We start from the raw sequence: 17,297 nt of genomic DNA, 5'->3' as shown, positions 1-17,297 counted from the left end.
CCTGGCAGGAAGAGACATCTCTGGACTACCTTAGCCAGTTACTTCTAACAATGGAAAGTTGAAGTTTTACTCCCCTAGGACCAGAGGCAGCAGCTGGGAAAGGCTTCACTATGGGCATTAGGTCAGATTGTTCCAGCCAAAGCAACTTTTGGACTCTTTTCTCAAGAGACAAAAGTAGAAATGGATCATACCAATCCACTGGGTCCATGTGAAACCCTGCTCTGGACCTCTGATACTAAGCAAAACACATCCTTTATTGCCAATCCATCCCTCTACAATGTAGGAATTGCCAGACTGGATCAGACCCAAGATCCACCTAGTCCAGTGTCCTGTCTCCAGAAGCATCCAGCAGAAGGTGCTCAAGGAAAGTTAAAGAACCCCCACATAGCAGATGAGGGATAATCTGCCTCCAATTTACATCTCATTCTGATCTCCAGTTGTTAGAGACAGGCTTAAGCCCGGATGCATAAGGTTGAATATCCTGTCCAAAATTTGTTAGCAGTAACTTACAAAAGTCCACAAATGGTAGTCACTCATAGGTTACATAAGAACGACCAAAACTGGGTCAGACCAAAGGTCCATCTAGCACAGTATCCTGACTTCTGACAGTGGCCAATACCAGGTGCTTCAGAGGGAATTAACAGTACAGGCAATCATCTAGTGATCCATACGGTCATCCACACCCAGCTTCAGAGGCTAGGGACAACCAGAGCAAGGGGTTGCATCCCTGACCATCTTGACTATTGATGGACCTATCCTCCATCAATAATTCAGTAAGTTAGGACTAGGAGAGCTGCACCAACATGGAGTCAGTACCTTAGTGGGTGGGTAAAGGACAAAGCAGATGGTCCAGACAGGACATTCTTTTTCTCAAGGGCCAAAATACCTTTCCTCCAAATGTCCTCTTCATACTCTTGAGGAGGGGACAGGAGAGATTAAGGCCCAGATCTTTAGACGTCCAAAGCCCATGTCTCATTTTCAAAAGGAACTTCATTGCCTAAGGCACTTTTGGAAAGAATACTTTGGCTCCCAAGTCAGGTACACATTGCAAAGCTGAGCCAAGCAACACCTGTAAAAATCTGGGCCTAAAGGGCTAAGCAAACCAAGACTGGGAAGGGTGAAGAGAAAGACTGTCCTAGGTATTGGACCGGTTGAAAAAGGCAGGCCCCACCCTAAAAGCATTGAGGAGCAGGGCAATCTTTAGCCGGGAGTATATATACACTGCATAGGGAATGCAGTGGGTCATACATAACCACAACTGGACATGCCCAACCACCTTGCTCTCCACGTTGCAGCCCTCCTACAAAAGCCACTTGCACACACAGCCTTCGCTTTGGGAACCACTCTGTTCCGCTAGCCTTCTCGGCCGTCCCCACATACTCAATCACTTACTCCTCTGTAAGCATTCAAAGCTGCAGGAAAGGGTTCTGCCCTTTCCTCCGTACCACCAGAAAGGAGGAAGGAGCTGATCCACATGTTTATCTGTTGGTTCTCACAGAATTCCTGTGTTCTTTCCGTTGTTTATTCATCTGCTCGTAGGGCCGCATGTGGAATATTCAGACCCCAACTGAGAGGCTTGGGGTCAATGTACTTCCCAGGAACTGGGAACTCTTGCCTTGAACATTAACCCACTCGTTAAGGGAGGGAATTTAGATCCCAGCAAGTGGGATTTTAGAAGAGTGCATTTTCAACATGGGTGGGTAATGGGGACAACAGGGAGCATCAGCGGGGAGAAAGTTCTGGTCCCTATATAAAGAGGCTTCATTCCACATCTGGATGGATCAAGTCCACATTAAAAATGCACATACAGCAGTTACAGGAAGCCTTCCTTGCTGTGATATGATAGGTCACAGTACTGTCTGTGATAACCACGGTAACTGGCACATTCGGACATTGGTATCTAGACCGACTGCAGGAGCTCTTTTCGCTCTCACACAGACAGAGAGACACTTGCTAACAGCTGTTTGATCAGGCATCTCCCCTGACGTATGCTTATTTCTGAGACTCGCCCCACAGCAGAGTGAGACAGTGCTGATGGGTCAAGTTAAATAGTCACTGAAGAGATGAGGTGCTCAGCAGGCGTACGGGCTATCCAGGACCATGCAGGAGGCCTAAATCGGAGTCATGGTATCTTGCTCCAAGTCAGTAGAGGCGAGTGCTGCAGACACAGTACACTTGGCCTCTGTGAGAATGTCCTCAATACTTAACAGAAGGTCCCAGTATAGGAATAGCATTGATGCCTATGCAGACCTCTTCTGACGGTGGGGCAGGGGGCAAGGTAGTAGTAAAACGTGCATTTACTGGGGGGATTGGAGAAAAGACACTCTCCCTAGCCCTTGAGAGATTTCTGCTGCCCTCGAAGCATGGTTCTGCTCCAAGTGATGCAGCCTGGATTACACCTTCCCTTGAGAAATCAGACCTCCCCACCTCCCACAGATATTTAGAATCCTAGAATCATAAACATGTAGGACTGGAAGGAACCTCGACAGGTGATTAGTCCAGTCCCTTGCACTGAGATAGAACCAAGTATCATCAACACCATCCTTCATGGGTTTGTCCAACCTGTTCTTAAAAAACCTCCAGTGACAGAGATTCCACAACTCCCCAGGTAATTTGTTCCAGTGCTTAACCACCCGGACAGTTCGGAAGCTTTTCCTATTGTCCGCTCTGCTGATCTGAGCAAAGAACACGTCTGCTACCTTCACTTGCTAACACTGGTCAGTCACAACAGCTATGGCAGACTATGATTAATTCAAGTTACGGCTCGTTCATCAAGCTTATTCACCAACTTTAACTGCTGGGCCAAGTTCTGCCCTTTGTACCTAGGTATGGAAGTTTTATTCCTGCTGAGGTTACAGGAGCCGGAAAGAAGCCGGCTCGCTTCTCAGATCCCTGTCTGAGTTTGCAGGGATGACTTAAGTGAACCAGTTACAAAACAGAAAAAGTCTGAACCGGAGTCACTGTACGCTGACATAACTTGCATTGACCAAAGTTTGTAGCGTAAAGTGAAAATGACATTGCTTGGCTCCATATTGATTTTAACGGCTACTTCCCAGAACGGGGCTTCACTTCTAGTCATCAGCCATCCACACACAGTTATCTGATGAGACAGTATCAGTTCCCACCAAGGAATCCCCTGCATAACAAATCCCCCAGGCTCAGGTTCCTCCAGCCAACACTTTCTCCTGCAACTCTGACTCCCAGCTGGAAGCCAGGGAGTTTTATAGAGGACTTTCCTCCCCAGAAGACTTTGCAAGGAAGGGAAGTCCCTCCCCTCTGTCTCTGGGTGTTTGACAGCTCACCCAGCCAATCAGCTCTCTTTCCCTGGCTCTACAAGGACTTCACCCCATTACCCCAGTGCGGGGGTTCTTACTGTACAGATGCACAAAGAAAGCCAGCCCTGCGGGAGTGAGGGGTGAAGACAGAGAAAGAGAAGGGGACATGCAAGGAACCAGCCTCACCTTCCACGCAGTGCTCCACCTCCTCCAGGTTGCGCAGGGTAATCCGCATCAGGCTGGAGTTCAGCATCAGCTCGTTCTTGTGTTCCGGCCACAGGTAGTGGGGGGCGGGGTTGACGAAGAAAATGCGGGTGTCCCCCGTTGAGACCTGGTTGTCGCAAATTAAGGGGTCCCCGAAGCCGCTGATTACCACTTTGTTCCCACCATCCAAGAGGATTTCGTGCGTCACGATGTCTTTGCCTTTTAGGTACCGCCAGACTCTCACCTAGAGCAAAGGGAGAGAAAACACAGGAGGTCCCAGTATGAGAACGCGACGCCACCCAGGTCAGAGCCCGAGAGCTAGTGAATCTTCACTCCTCTAAACTGGAGCTTTCTTTGGGGGCTTGGTGAACAGGGTTTATAAAACCTCAAGGGGAGTGAATTTCATGAGCTAGTCCACCAAGAGCAGTAACACGTGAGTGAGAATAGATCACTATGGGCATTGTCCTCTCTGCCCAACCTGAATTCCTCTCACACACACAGACACACTTTATTTGCCTGCTGGTGGAGTGGAGGGGTAGACCAAGTCAATTTTCAATCTCTTGTCACAGAAACATTGTCAAAAGTGCAAGAGAAAGACCCCCTCCTCCCTCTGGGTGTGTGTCAGGTGCAGGTGTGACCGACCTATTACAGGGTTGCACACTGTATTTGGGATTTGATCCCCTGGGTCTGTCATAGCAACCTCCCGCCAGGGCGGGAGCGGACAGCAAAGTCGCACATTTCTCTCCCTGCGTCCCCAGCCCACAGCTCCTGCAGTAGTTTCTTGCTGCGAAGCAGTATGAGGATTCAGCAGGAACAGCTGCCCGACTGCATCCCACTGTCCTGTCCTCCCCAGCAGTCATGCACTGTTCACTAAGCAACATGCCCGCAGGGAGGGGGAGAACCATCCTCAGGTGCAAGACTGGCCCAGCTTCCCTTCCCCACCCCTAGTACCGACACCGAGGGAAGGTGATGGCCTGTGATGGAAACGGAGCAGCTCTGTAACCAGGGCCTATGAATAGGGCCTACCAAATTCACAGCCAGAAAAGACAGGCCACGGACCGTGAAATTTGGTTCCCCCCACCCCACCGTGACATCTGGTCCTTTACGTGCTTTTACTCTATACTCTACAGATTTCACAGAGGAGACCAGCAATTCTCAAATTGTGGGTCCTGACCCAAAAGAGAGTTGTGGGGGTGGGGGGTTCACAAGATTATTTTAGGGGGATTCGCAAAAAGAAAAGGAGGACTTGGGGCACCTTAGAGACTAACACATTTATTTGAGCATGAGCTTTCGTGGGCTGCAGCTCACTTCATCGGATGCATGCAGTGGGACTGTGGTATTCCCACTCTTACTTCTGCGCCCCTGCCTTCTGAGCTGGGTGACTGGAGGATGGGGGCAGCTGGGGGCCCACCTCTACAGGCAACAGCGCAGAAGTAAGGGTGGCCACACGATGCCACGCCATCCTTACATCTGCCCTGCTGCTGGCGGTAGCTCTGCTTTCAGAGCTGGGCTCCCGACCAGCAGCCGCCACTCTCCAGCTGCCCAGCTCTGAAGACAACCCCGCTGCCTGGAGCGGTGCAGAAGTAAGGGTAGCAGTTCTGCAACCCCCCAGCCAATCTCCTTTTTGGGTCAGGACCCCTACAATTACAACGCCGTGAAAGTTCAGATTTAAATAGCTGAAATCATGAAATTTAGGATTTTTTAAATGGACCATGAATTTGGTAGGGCCCTAGGTATGAATACTGCAAGCTGACCTGGTGACCGTGGTGTTCACTCTATCAAGACATTGGTTTTGTTTTATAGGAAGCTGTAAGCGGGGGAAGTGGGGGAGAAAACCAGTAGGATGGCTCCACATAAGCCAATTCTCAGCAAACACTTCAAGTTGATAAGAGACAAAAACGAGGGCAGGACCAGCCCTGGGAACCAGAAGATGGAGGGGAAAAAAACAACAACAACAACAAAAAAACAAAAACCCTACAGCAGTTAGAAAAGGGACTTGCTCACAAAGGGTGGGTAGCCATTCAGGCTGTTGGACAGGGAAAGCAGACAGAGGTGTCTGAAGGAGTTAGGCTTGCCTCGCATACCTAGAGTCCTTCCAGTGGGGGTGAGAGACACACATGTAGGCTGGACTTTTAAAATCTTCTCTCCAAATGCTTTGCTCCTACTGTTTAAAAAACAACCCTTTGGTGCAAGGCAGCTGGCTGATCAGTTCCTAGCATTCCCAGAGGGAAGAACTGCAAGTGTCTGAACCCAGCTGGACCTGCAAGGCCCATGCAGCTGGTTCGCAAGGTGATATAGCCCAGGCCCAGCCTAAGAGTGGGAGAATCAGGGAGGTACAGGCACAAGGAGGATGCCAGAAAGGGGACAGAGATGCAGCTAACCCAGCAACCATGAGAAAGCCATTTGGGATTCTCATTCCCATTCGGGTTACAGACTCCTCTAGGGTGGAGCCTGCCTTGTACGCCTGCAAAGCTCCATGCACGTCGGTTGCACTATATAAAACAACAGTGTCTGAGCCACGGGCAGAGTGAGCCCTGGCAAGCATGGCCTTACAGTACCCGGAGGGGAACAGAATAGAATAGGCACAGTCAACCTGTGGAACTCCTTGCCAGAGGATGTTATAAAGGCCAAGACTATAGCAGGGTTCAAAAAAGAACTAGATAAGTTCATGGAGGATAGGTCCATCAATGGCTATTAGCCAGGATGGGCAGGGATGGTGTCCCTAGCCTCTGTTTGCCAGAAGCTGGGAATGGGCGACAGGGGATGGATCGCTTGATGATGACCTGTTCAGTTCATTCCCTCTGGGGCACCTGGCATTGGCTACGGTTAGAAGACAGGATCCTGGGCTAGATGGATCTTTGGTCTGACCCAGTCTGGCCGTTCTCATGATGGGTTGGTGGGATAAACGTCAGCAGCAACAAGAAAATGCTGCCCCCGGCTCCCCTCCGCAATGCAGGTGCCTAGGGTTACACGTGCGATTGCCCTTCAAGTCGCAGCAAGGTGCATCCGCGGCGTAAGAATTCACCCAAGGCTGAAACTTGCCAGAAAAGGTGTCAGCGTTTGAGGATCTTAGGGTTTTTTTTTGTTTTTTATTAAAGTGATTGATACAAGCTACATTCCCAGTCTCCTTCCCTTCGGCCCTGGGCATGCCAGCACCGCTCCGCAATCCCCTTGGATACAGAAACCGACAGAGGAGGGAACAGCCATCCACTGCCTCCTTTTTGGCTTTGGGCTTTTCTGGTGCATCAGTTGGCGGAGCTACGTTATAGCATCCTGCTTAGGAGAGTCTCCTTTGCAACAGAGACCAAAAAACAAAAACAAACCCCTTGCCATGCCCTGCTTCTGCTGCAGATGGCTTCCACAGAGCTAGCCTCAGTGTTATATTACTTATTGCGTTAGGCCATGGTTAAGGTATCTGAAAACTTTTAAGACTTGGTTTCATCCAATATAGTTTGAACCTTGATTTCCTGGTACATCTTCCCGAGGGCGGACTTTGAGAGCCGGTACCCGGCAGCAAGGGACACTGAGCAGCCACATGAAGCTGGCAGAGCGACAGACGAGAATGTCAGTCACATCTGCCCTGGTTCTGCCCATGACTCATAAGGGAATTATGGTTCCCAGCAGAGGGTGTCATATTTGATTGGATGCTCCCAGGGAAACCAGATCCATAATTGTCCGTCTCCAGCCGCTGTGCAGGCAGGGGAAGTCGACCAGCCTGATGCAAACACAGGCTGCCAAGTTAACAAGAGAGTGCAGGAGTAACTGTCCGAGGCCACAACTGGCCTCCCAAAGGGGAGTTTTCAAGTTAACTCCTTCTCACGGGGAATCCTCCTTTCCTAGGTCAATAGGACACTGTGCTGGGTTATCGCTGAAATATTTCCCTCAGAGATTTCATACATTGCACAGCCTGGTATCTGGCATTTTCTTCTCAGTCCGATTTGCAACACTGCTTCTGAAAAGACAGAGTGTGTGTGCTAAAGCCAGGGACGCCCCCAAGCCAGAGAGACAGCAGCCTTGACCAGCTAGAGAAAGCGGTCTCCATCCATTCCAGGGATCATAGCTCTGACGCAGGAGCATTGAGAGCGTGGGCAGAACAGAGTTGGAGGGGGAGAAGTGAATCTTCCCCGCTCTGACAAGGGAGCAGCCAATCAGGCCGGGGCAAGAGAGCCGGGGAAGACAGTGTTCTGTTTAGTTACAAGAGGCAGTTGTTTGGGCAGTGCGCGTTCCTATAAATTGTTACAGGAAGCCTGTGCTTGAAGCAGACTTTGTTTGCTGTAATATTTGGACAAGCTGGCAGTAAAGCACAGCTCCCCTCGCTCATATAACTTCAGTAAGGAAAATAAAATGTCTGGCCATGAGACAAGGGTTTATTTCTCCCCGCGGGAAGACAGGATCTTCTACCGCAGAGATAACCCAGCAGCCGGCAGATTCCCCAGCTCATCCCACCCCCTCCAAAAAAGGAGAAGAAACCAGCTGAGCAAAGTAGATCTGCAAGCAAATCAAAACGCACTGAGCTCCCAGCTTGTCCCCAGTGGCATGCTCTCGCCTTTTCAAAACTGCTCCTAAAGAAATGCATGGAGCAGAGGGAAGAGGCCAGGATAATGGGAATAATTTATTGCACACCATGGGAGGGGGTGGGGGAGGAACACACCAGACAAGTTCCCTATCTATTGCCCAGGAGTTAAAGGTCCCCTTGCTACTGTGATTCCCTCCTAAGGGAGTGGTCAGGAAACACAGAGCTCTGGCTATGCAATAAGAGTTCATGGAGAGATCTGCTCGAGGAGGAAGCGAGCAGCTTGCTAGCAAGCGTATACATTGCGGCATGTCAGTGTTAACCTGAGAGCCTAGGTCTCTTTGTGGCTACTCCAGAATACCTGTGAGCACAGTCAGCCCTCACTTTTCCCCATGCTTTCCACCAGGCCAGCCACCTAGAGGTCAGTCACCTGCTTTCCACAGCTGTCACAACTCCCCTAGTGAGCTTCAGAGCATGCAATATTAAACCATGCCGCCGCGGGGGAGGGAGGAGTCCACAGGCAAGAGGCTCTGGAAGCCACCCTCCGAAATGAGACAGTGGCTCTTCACATTAACATGGTCTAAAGGAGATTTGCGGGGTTTAAAAACTGGGCTCATGCTCCTCCACGCAGATGACGCAAGAGAAAGCCTCCCTGGCATGAGAGCACTTTTTGCCCTACATCTTAATGTGTGTTTTGCAAGTGCCGGGCCCATTTTACAGATGGGGAAACTGAGGGGCTGAGCGATCAGGGCACTCTTCACAAGGTTACAAAGCGAATCAACGGCATCGTCAGCAAGAGGACTCGGGAGCCTTGACAGCCAGTCCCACACATCTGTTCCACGGAGCATGTTGCAAGGAAGACTGAAAGGGGATCAGAAACAGCTTGCCAGTGCACATGTTCCCACTCCCCCTTTGGGGGCAAGGGAAAAGCATTGCTGATGAGGAGGGGGAAACACTAAGGCATTAGCAAAGGCCCTGACTGTCCCTTTAGGAGAAGCATCTGCCATTCAAGTGTCAGAGTAGTTCAAACCCTTGGTGTATTGCACAGATAGCAAATGTGAAAAATCAGGACGGGGTGGGGGGCAATAAAGTCCTATGAAGGGGTAAATAGGGTCCTATAAGACAAAGTCCCTAATATCAGGATGTCTGGTCACCCTATGCTGGGTTTATCTCTGCTCCTGGATACACAGATTGCAACAGAGCACCTACCATCGGCTCTGGAGCAGGACCCAGCAACCACAGTCCAACCTCGGGACTGGACCACAGACTGCCCTGCCTGCAGCTCGTACACAGCACAGCAGCTGCCTTTGGGGCAGGACCACCAAAAAAGTGCATCATCCCAATGCTCCGTGCCACTCGGGTCCAGCATCGAGGCCCATGGCGGGTTTTTACTCTCACTCTCACATTCTTGGGGCCAGACTCATGATATTTGAAGGCTCGGAGTCTGTGTTGCTAACAACCTTCAAGGCCCTCAGTGGTCTGGAGCCAGGTTCAAATAGCGTCTCTCCAGTCAGGTCTCCCTCAGGCAGCGGGAGAGAGGAAAAGGGGATCTGCAGGATGCATCTTTCAAGGAGGCCGGAGACAAGGCCGCCCCTGCATTGCAGAACGTGCCCCAGGTAATTCCTGCATTCCAACCTGCTCAGCAGCAGTCTGTACTTCTCAATACAATTGCAAGGGACGCCCTCGGAGACCACCACGGCCCAGGCATGCACAGAGGGGGACTCAGGTGTGGCAAGCAGACGCTGCAATAGATTTGGAGGAGCTCACGTTGGGCTTGTCCACAAGCCCTGCTCCAGTAGCCTGCTTGCCCTCCCTCCCACTCCCAGGGCCCCCCCTGGCTTTAGGGGACTTTACCACCGCTTGTGCCAACGTCACTTTACGCCACGGTAAAGTCAGAGCAAAGATTTGCAAGGGTCCAGAAGCCATTCCTTGGCCCCGGGCAGCCCAACCTAAAGCTGAAGTCACACTTTGCTGGCTTCAGAGGCAAGGGGGGAAAGGGTGGGCAAGCAATACAAGTGCGCTCAGAAGCCATTTTCTCTGCCTGACTCAGTCCCAGCAGCAACCAGCTTCAAAGTCCAGCTGCTCAGCTGTACCTAACCCAGCTGGTGCGAGCCCTTTCTGGAGCGTGTGATGGCAATCAGCCAGCGAGCAGCTTCCCATGGCGAGCAGGGGTGACTAACAGGCAGCTTTGTCCTCTCTTCTGATCTTACAGGAATCCCCTGTATTCGCACCGAGAGAGACATCTGCACACAAGTGCTCCCAGATGAGACAGAGAAGCAGGTAGGGGCCGCCCGGGACACACCCGCTCAGGTGAGGGGCAGGATATAGAGAATTAAGGAATGCAGTTCCCTGCTTGCATTAGATTAATGCTGGTCTGAACTCTGTGAAAGGCAAAGGGGAGCCTCCCAATTCCCTGCCAGCCTTCCACACTACAGGCTAGGGGTTTTTTGTTTGTTTTTTTTTTGAAGCACTCTGTGCGGCAGCAGAACTGCCTGTGGTTACATTTATCCACAGAATCAAGTCGAGGCACTTTCCTAAGCAGCACCCGCCTCACCCTATTCTCATCCAGCAAGAGTAGTGCGCTTTGGTAGAACCCTCCGGGCAACCGTCCCCCGCTCCCACCCCCACCCCCTCCTCAGAAAAGTCGCAGCTTAACTAAGTAATAACAACTCACTAATGGCGGGGGCAGCAGGGGGGGGAAAAAGAGACAGACCGTCTTGTGTTGAATGGTGAACAGACATTTTCACCATCCGGGCCAGAAAGCCCTCAGCTGAAACAGCCCGCGCTTTCGCTTTATCCGCGTGAATATATATTCAGACTTCAGACAGGGAGGCCCTGAAGATCAGGTTGCTGCACTGAGCAAAGTAACAGAAGCTAGGGGCTCTTTTCCCACGCTTCATTCTTAGAATGCCTCGGATGCAAGAGGCACCAGCGGACGATTACCTGACGGGCATCCCATTCATCATCAAATACAATTAAGGCTTCTTCTCCGGTGACTCGTTGGCTACACTGAGAAGAAAAATGCCCGGCACGAGAAGGAAAAAATGAGGCTCAAGCTAATTGCCAACCAGAATAGTTAAGAGATCTCCTTCTCTCTCTTTGGCCAAGGAACATGTGGAATACTGGGATCAAGAGGGTGTCCTCAGGGGTTCCTAAGGGCTGGCGAGATGAGGGGGGCAGCAGAAGCAGCACTTGTATTTGAGAAACACGGGGCAAGAATGTATTTAAAGTGAAATGCAAACTAGAGGGAAAGGCATCTCCCAAAAGACCAGGAAATCCTTCCTGCAATTGGAAGTGCCGCAGGCAGCTGAAGCGACTTGGTCTCAAACAAGCCTAGAGAGAGATTCCCACACCGGCGAATCCCAGGAGCTGCAAGGTTCTGGGGTGGGTCTAAGTTTCTAAAGAGACTGGACGCTTCCCCAGAATGAAGCTTTTCAATCCCATGAGCTGGAGCCGGGCAATGGCTGGGAGGCCGCAGAGTTATTGCTGGACCTCAGCAGACCTGGAAAATGAAGAGCTGACGACACAGGCTAATGTCAGTGGTAGCCAGGCTCTGTGCAGGGTTCCATCTGCATCGCTCTGCTAATGCCCCTCGCCCCGACCTGCAGCCCCACCCTACCCTCCCATAGCTGGCGCTTTTCAGAGCCGAGGGGCAGCCAGGCCAAACTGAGGGCTTGTCCACACTTCCAACGCTGCAGCTGTGCCTTACGCCAACGGGAGAGCTTCTCCCACTTCCTTCCAAACCCCTGAGCGACGTACGTTGTAGTGTAGACTAGGACTCAGTTAGCAAAGCACAAGGCCTCACCTCACTCAGACACATTTATCATCCAAATCCAGGTCTCCCCACGATAGCACACATTACTTGGTGGCAACAGGGCCCATATACTTCCCAAGGCTTCCTATGGGGCTGGATCCCAGCTAAGTTTGTTGACTGGAGCATCTACCGGTAGCGCACGGATGTCAGGTCAAACAAAGACACCAGAAGGAGAGAGGTTTGAGAACCAAGTGGAGAAGAACGCCAGGCGCAGAAAGAATAGCCGTGCCCATTAGCAATCTCCTAAAGCACGATCGATCGTGATCTCGGGCCATTGCTCAGGAGCAAAGTATAAGGGAAATAGACCTAGTTACTGTCCCTGAAATACCACCCGGCTAGGGAAGGAAAGATTCGCAAGTCTCAGTGTTAATGCAACAGTTTGAATGTCTGGCCGGTCTCAGACTGTTAATCTCTTCCAAAAGCAAATGAATGGCCAGCAGCGATTTGAGGATGTTTATCTAACGCTACCTTTAATTTCCTCTATTAGTCCTAACCTGCTTATCTCTGTATATCAAAGGCTTCAACTTTGATGGTTAGAGTTTAACCAGGGAGGAATATGCTAAAGCAGCACATGAGAATCTTCTCCAGATATTCCCAGGCCTGCTCCACACAGACCACCCAGCACCCATAACCATTCGCTCTTTTGGGTGTGTATTTAAGGTAACTCATACCATGGACTCAGCCCTTACATTTCCTATTACACTAAGAAAAGCTGCCATGAAATAGATGTTGGATTTCAGAGGTAACCCTAGGTTTTAAGGAACAATTACTAGCGATCCTGTAGTAAGGAAAGGGGTAGGCATTTTCTTGCTAGCTGAGCCAGTAGAATCACTTCTGCACCTTGGAGATTTTTGCCCTTGGTTTTACCTATGCAAGTCACTGTGCATGGCTGTAGCCAAGGGCAAAATGTGGCCAGGTGCATTTAGACAGATTCAGAAAAGGGCACTTCTGAAAGACACTTACACAAGAGTGAATTTCAGCAAAAAAGTAGGTTTCAGTTGTTTGAAAGTATTTTAAATAAAGGTTAAAATAAAAAACAGGCCAATGGTAACAGCAGCACTGCCAAGCTTAAACGTTTAAAAATTGTGAGTCGTGCCAAACTAATGAGATTTTATTTTGAGAGGGAGACTTGGGGTTCTTTTTTATTTGGCTTCTGGCTTTCAAGTCTTTTTTCAAGCTTTTCCTCTACAGCCACGAGGGCTAAAAACTTCTTCAAAAAAACTGGAGTCTCACATAGCCACTTGATTTTAGTAGTTGGGATTTTTTTTTTTTTAAAGAAAAGTCCCAAATATCACAATCAAGTCATGATAGCTGGCAATACTGCCAAACCCAGATGAGATGGGCATTTCTGGTGCAGATGTGAGATCAGGGTTTTGGGGGTGAATTTGTTAGGTCTTTGGGGCTGAAAACGCATCTTAGTAGCACAAAGGGTTCCTGTTTGGGGTCTCTGGGTTCTACTAGGATGCCAATAAAGCAGGGGTATCAAATAAAATAGCCTACACGTCTCATCTGTAACGTGCCTCCATCTTCCCGAGCATGCTTTTTCCAAGCAGAGTGGGATGCATTTCTAGGTAGTTGCTAAAAATAAAAGCCACGCCCAATAGACCACAGTTCTCCCTGCCCCTCTCTGAACCTTTTCCAGTTCCTCTCTATCCTTTCTGGGGCGGGGCAACAAGAATTGGACACAATATTCAACGTGTGGGTGCACCATGGATTTATATAGTGGCATTATGATATTTTCTGTCTTTTTTTTTGTATCCTTTTACTACTAGTTTCTAACATTCTATTAGCCTGTTTGATCAGTGCTACGCATTGAGCTGAAGTTCTCAGAGAATTGCTGTATCCACAGTGACTCAAAGGTCTCTTTTCCAACCTGATGCCGGGTGCTTGCAGCATACACTTTTAACAGTATGCGCAAACAGTCCATCAGGAGAGCTGCAGAGCAGGTGAGATTGTGATACTAGGAAAGTAGGAGTGGAAATGAAGTGGTTTGCTAGGGTCTTGTGCCGATGAAGCGAAATCTGGATTTTGCTCTCCTAAAGCAAAGCCATTATTGGTCATAAGTTTGGAGGGGGCAAGGGACTGGGGAGTGGTGGCTTGGAACATTTCCTCCCCCATCCCCCTGTAATGGGACACTTGTTATCCCTTCTGCTTTGATTATGAGCCTTTGGCACTGGGCCTCCTGGTGCACTGAGGCTGCTCAACTCCCTTTCGATTGCATTTGCCCCAACCTGCCATAGGACTCCAATTGCTCGCAATTGCTTATTAACTTTTCATGTGCCCACAATGTGCTAGACACTTGATAGACAAAGGTCCCTGCACTAGCCTGGAGGGTCTATGATCTAATTGATCAGACTGGGGTATGGAGCATGCTTTGATGGGTTTGGGGGGGGGGGCAGGTAGAGCAAGACAAATGAATGAGGGTACAGTGGAGGTCTTCAGTTGGTACAACTGTCCAACAAGGTTGCAAGACGCTGCCCCAGAGAGCCGATGGGCACTTTTCCTAATGCACCCCATCCTTCCCAGTGCTTCTCTCACCTTCCACACTGGCTGACATCTCCTGCCAGGGCACCGGTATTGGCATCATACCAGGTCCCACTAAAGACTGACCTGCTGGTTAACTCCAGGAGGTTCCTCAGTACTTGCCAGAACAGTCAATTGAAATAGGGAAAGGGGAATGGCCCCACCCAGGTATCTGCATTTTAAGCCACCGCCTTAACAAGAAGTGAGTCACTGCAGAAGGCCTCCCTTCCTGGAAAGGGTTAAACCTTGCAGCATGCTTGCTGAGGACCAGGCGGATGGCATTTCAGGTTGCTCAGTGCTGTCTCTTAGCTTTAAAACCCCATAGCCAGAGGCCAGATTCATAGTTAAACAATAGCTTGTGCTGAAGAAACTCAAGATGCTTTTAGAGCAAACATGGAGATGGGTTCACAGCAAGGGAACCCGCACAAGCACCAGCCAGACAGCAGAGAGTCACATTCAACATTAAAGGGCGAGGGGTGGGGGAATCCTTTTAAAAGCAGCCTTTACAAATTCCCCTTGAAGCAGTTGTTTGAGCTTTTTTTAAAAAAAGAAAAAGAAAAACCCTCGCAATCTAAAAATATATAATTACACACTGAAGCCTCAATTCACACAATAAAAAACACATGTTCTTGCAGAAAAAGGAACTTGTTCAGATTTAAAGTTTTACTACCGCACACATTAAAATAAATATTTGGAGAGTGGTTTCCAGATTAACTTTCCAGGAACTGAAATTTTTTTTTTGGGGGGGGGGGGGATTTGCTATTGCTTTCTTTGGACTGCTGCAATCTGAGAGAGTTCACGGTTTATTTAGCGCACTTGTTAGGATTGGGGGGGGGGGGGCCGGGCGGAGTTGAGAAAGTGAAAAGAAGGGACCAGATTCTCCTCTGTTACACCATTAGGGTAAATCAGGAATAAACCTACTGAGGTTTACACTGTTCTAAGGGGGCTCGGAATCAGTGCGTTTCTTGCAAGATGCCAGGGGGAGGAAGATGGGAGACAGAAGGGAAACACGGAACAGACAAGAAGCGTAAAAATGATCCATTTCTTCTTGCTCCATTCCCCACAGCGACTACTTCCACCTACCCCATATTTTAGGGAGGATTTTTTTTTAAAAAAAATTGTTCCTTCCATTAAAAACCCCGTCGATCTAAGTTTAGCGACCAAAACCATGAAGAAGGAGAAATTACACGGCAAGGAAACTTTTTTTTAGTGAAAGCCCCAAGTTGCCCACAAACTTGTGTGTTTAGCTGGAGCAGAGCTGATGCCTCGCTGGGCAGGAATCTCCCCAGGGCTCATTCCAGCCCCTGGGTGGGGGTCGGGCTAGATGCTGCCCCGCTGAGGGGAAAGCAACAAGTGGAGCAGAGCTGGGGGAAGGAAGGAATAGATCGCTCAAGAGTTGCGAAAGAAGGTTTCACTCCGGAGCGGCGAGGTGCCGTTTACACGCTGCCTGGTCCCTGGCCCGTTTAGCGCAGCCCTCCCCCCAGCGCAGGGGGACGTTGCTGGCCCCGCCGCCGCGTTACCTTGCAGGAGTAAGTGTGATGAACCGGGTCCATGTTCATGATCTCCTCCACCGTGCCCGTCAGCACCACGTTGGCCTCTTCCTCTCTCCTCTCCAACTCCGGCTCGGGACAGCTGCCCGAGCAGCCCCCCAGCCCCACGGCCAGCAGCGCCAGCGCCCAGGCGGAGAGCCCCGCAGCCCCGCTCCGCCTGCCCCCCATCGCCGCACAAAAGAAACCGAAGCGGCTCATCCAGCGGCGAACAAAACCCTCTTCTTCCCCCAAGGAGTCACCCAAACTGCACCGGGGCGAACAAAGCCGCCCCGCTCGCCGCAGCCCGGGCGCGCCCAGGGGAGGTTACTTGGGCTCCAGCGTGGGGAGAAGGAAAGGGGGGGGGGACACCCCAACGGGGAGTGCTTTTTTTTTTTCTCCTTTCCCCCAGCTCTGATCAGGGAGAAATGCTCCTGCTCCTTCTCCCTGCGCCCGGCTGAGAAAGGCTGGAGATTTGCATGCAATCTGAATTGCTGATAAGGGGGGGGGAGAGATAGAGAGAGAAAGAGGAGGGCTGGCAAAACAGCCCTGACTGCCTGGTCGTCTCTTCTCTTATTGCAGGGCTGGCGAGAAACGCCACCCCCAGGAAATACACTCCCATCAGGTTAATGGATAATCAGGACTCCAACGTGCTCGGACTTTTAAAGGTGCAGGGAAGTGGCCGCTTTTACGTCCTTCCTTTTCCCTCTCTTGGTTTAGTGACACTTGGCCCCCGTCTCCCAACTGTGCCCCTAGGGTTTGCCTGCTCCCCCCCCCCCCGCCCAAGTCACGTTCACCCTAAGTAGGCAAAGTGAAGATTTTAGCTGCACATTGGCCCGAGCCCTCTCTGGCGCCCACTTCCAGGAGGCTGTATCTGCCTGACTCCCCCGCAGGGTCAGGGAGAGACAGACTCGCACTTGGTAACTGGCACAAAAACGCTGTCACTCATTAACACAGCCACTCACACGCTCTTTCCATTCACCTGGGGCCCCAGAGAGGGACTTCCTCCTCCCACTTGAGCTAATAATAATATTTGGATCTGACCTTTCTGATGAAGGGTAGTAGGAATTTGCATGTGTATGGAACTGGTTTTCATCAGCCCATTTCCAAATGCCTTTCAAATGTAGATTAGCCTGATGATGATGATGATAATGATGATTAATATTGTACAGAGGCGGGTGGGGAAACTGAGGTGGTTCCTGGCCTGGTGTTCAAAGGCACTCCAGGTGCTGGGCCCCTGTAAAAATGAGACCGCAAGTGATTTGTCCAGCATTGCGCAAAAAGGCAGTGGCCTAATAAAGCGCAAATCCCAGGTCTTCTGAAACCCACTCTGTTGCTCTAACCCCTAGAAAGTCCCTGGTCTGGTGGGATGGCTTGGGTTTACCCCTCGAGTATTCTCTGTTCTGACCTTCTGCCCTGGCTTTCTCCATGGATTAGACAGC

At 50.4% G+C, this 17,297-nt stretch overlaps 1 protein-coding gene across 7 annotated transcripts in view; it reads right to left on the bottom strand.

Moving 5' to 3' along the window:
- Positions 1-16,380, bottom strand: part of AGRN (agrin) — a 224,539-nt gene extending 208,159 nt beyond the window's left edge. For 6 of the 7 annotated variants that reach the window (XM_073316432.1, XM_073316436.1, XM_073316437.1 and 3 more), the window contains exons 1-2: positions 15,850-16,380; positions 3,462-3,723 (exon numbers count right to left, since the gene is read on the bottom strand). In XM_073316432.1, the coding sequence (XP_073172533.1) occupies positions 3,462-3,723; positions 15,850-16,077 (490 nt within the window). In that variant the 5' untranslated portion in view covers positions 16,078-16,380. The remainder of the gene's footprint in view (positions 1-3,461; positions 3,724-15,849) is intronic. The other variant, XM_073316442.1, reaches the window with a different exon arrangement.
- Positions 16,381-17,297: the final 917 nt, after the last annotated feature.

The sequence above is a fragment of the Lepidochelys kempii genome, chromosome 18, assembly GCF_965140265.1.
Source record: "Lepidochelys kempii isolate rLepKem1 chromosome 18, rLepKem1.hap2, whole genome shotgun sequence".
NCBI lineage: Eukaryota > Metazoa > Chordata > Testudines > Cheloniidae > Lepidochelys > Lepidochelys kempii.
This window is presented reverse-complemented; position numbering and strand designations above follow the sequence as displayed.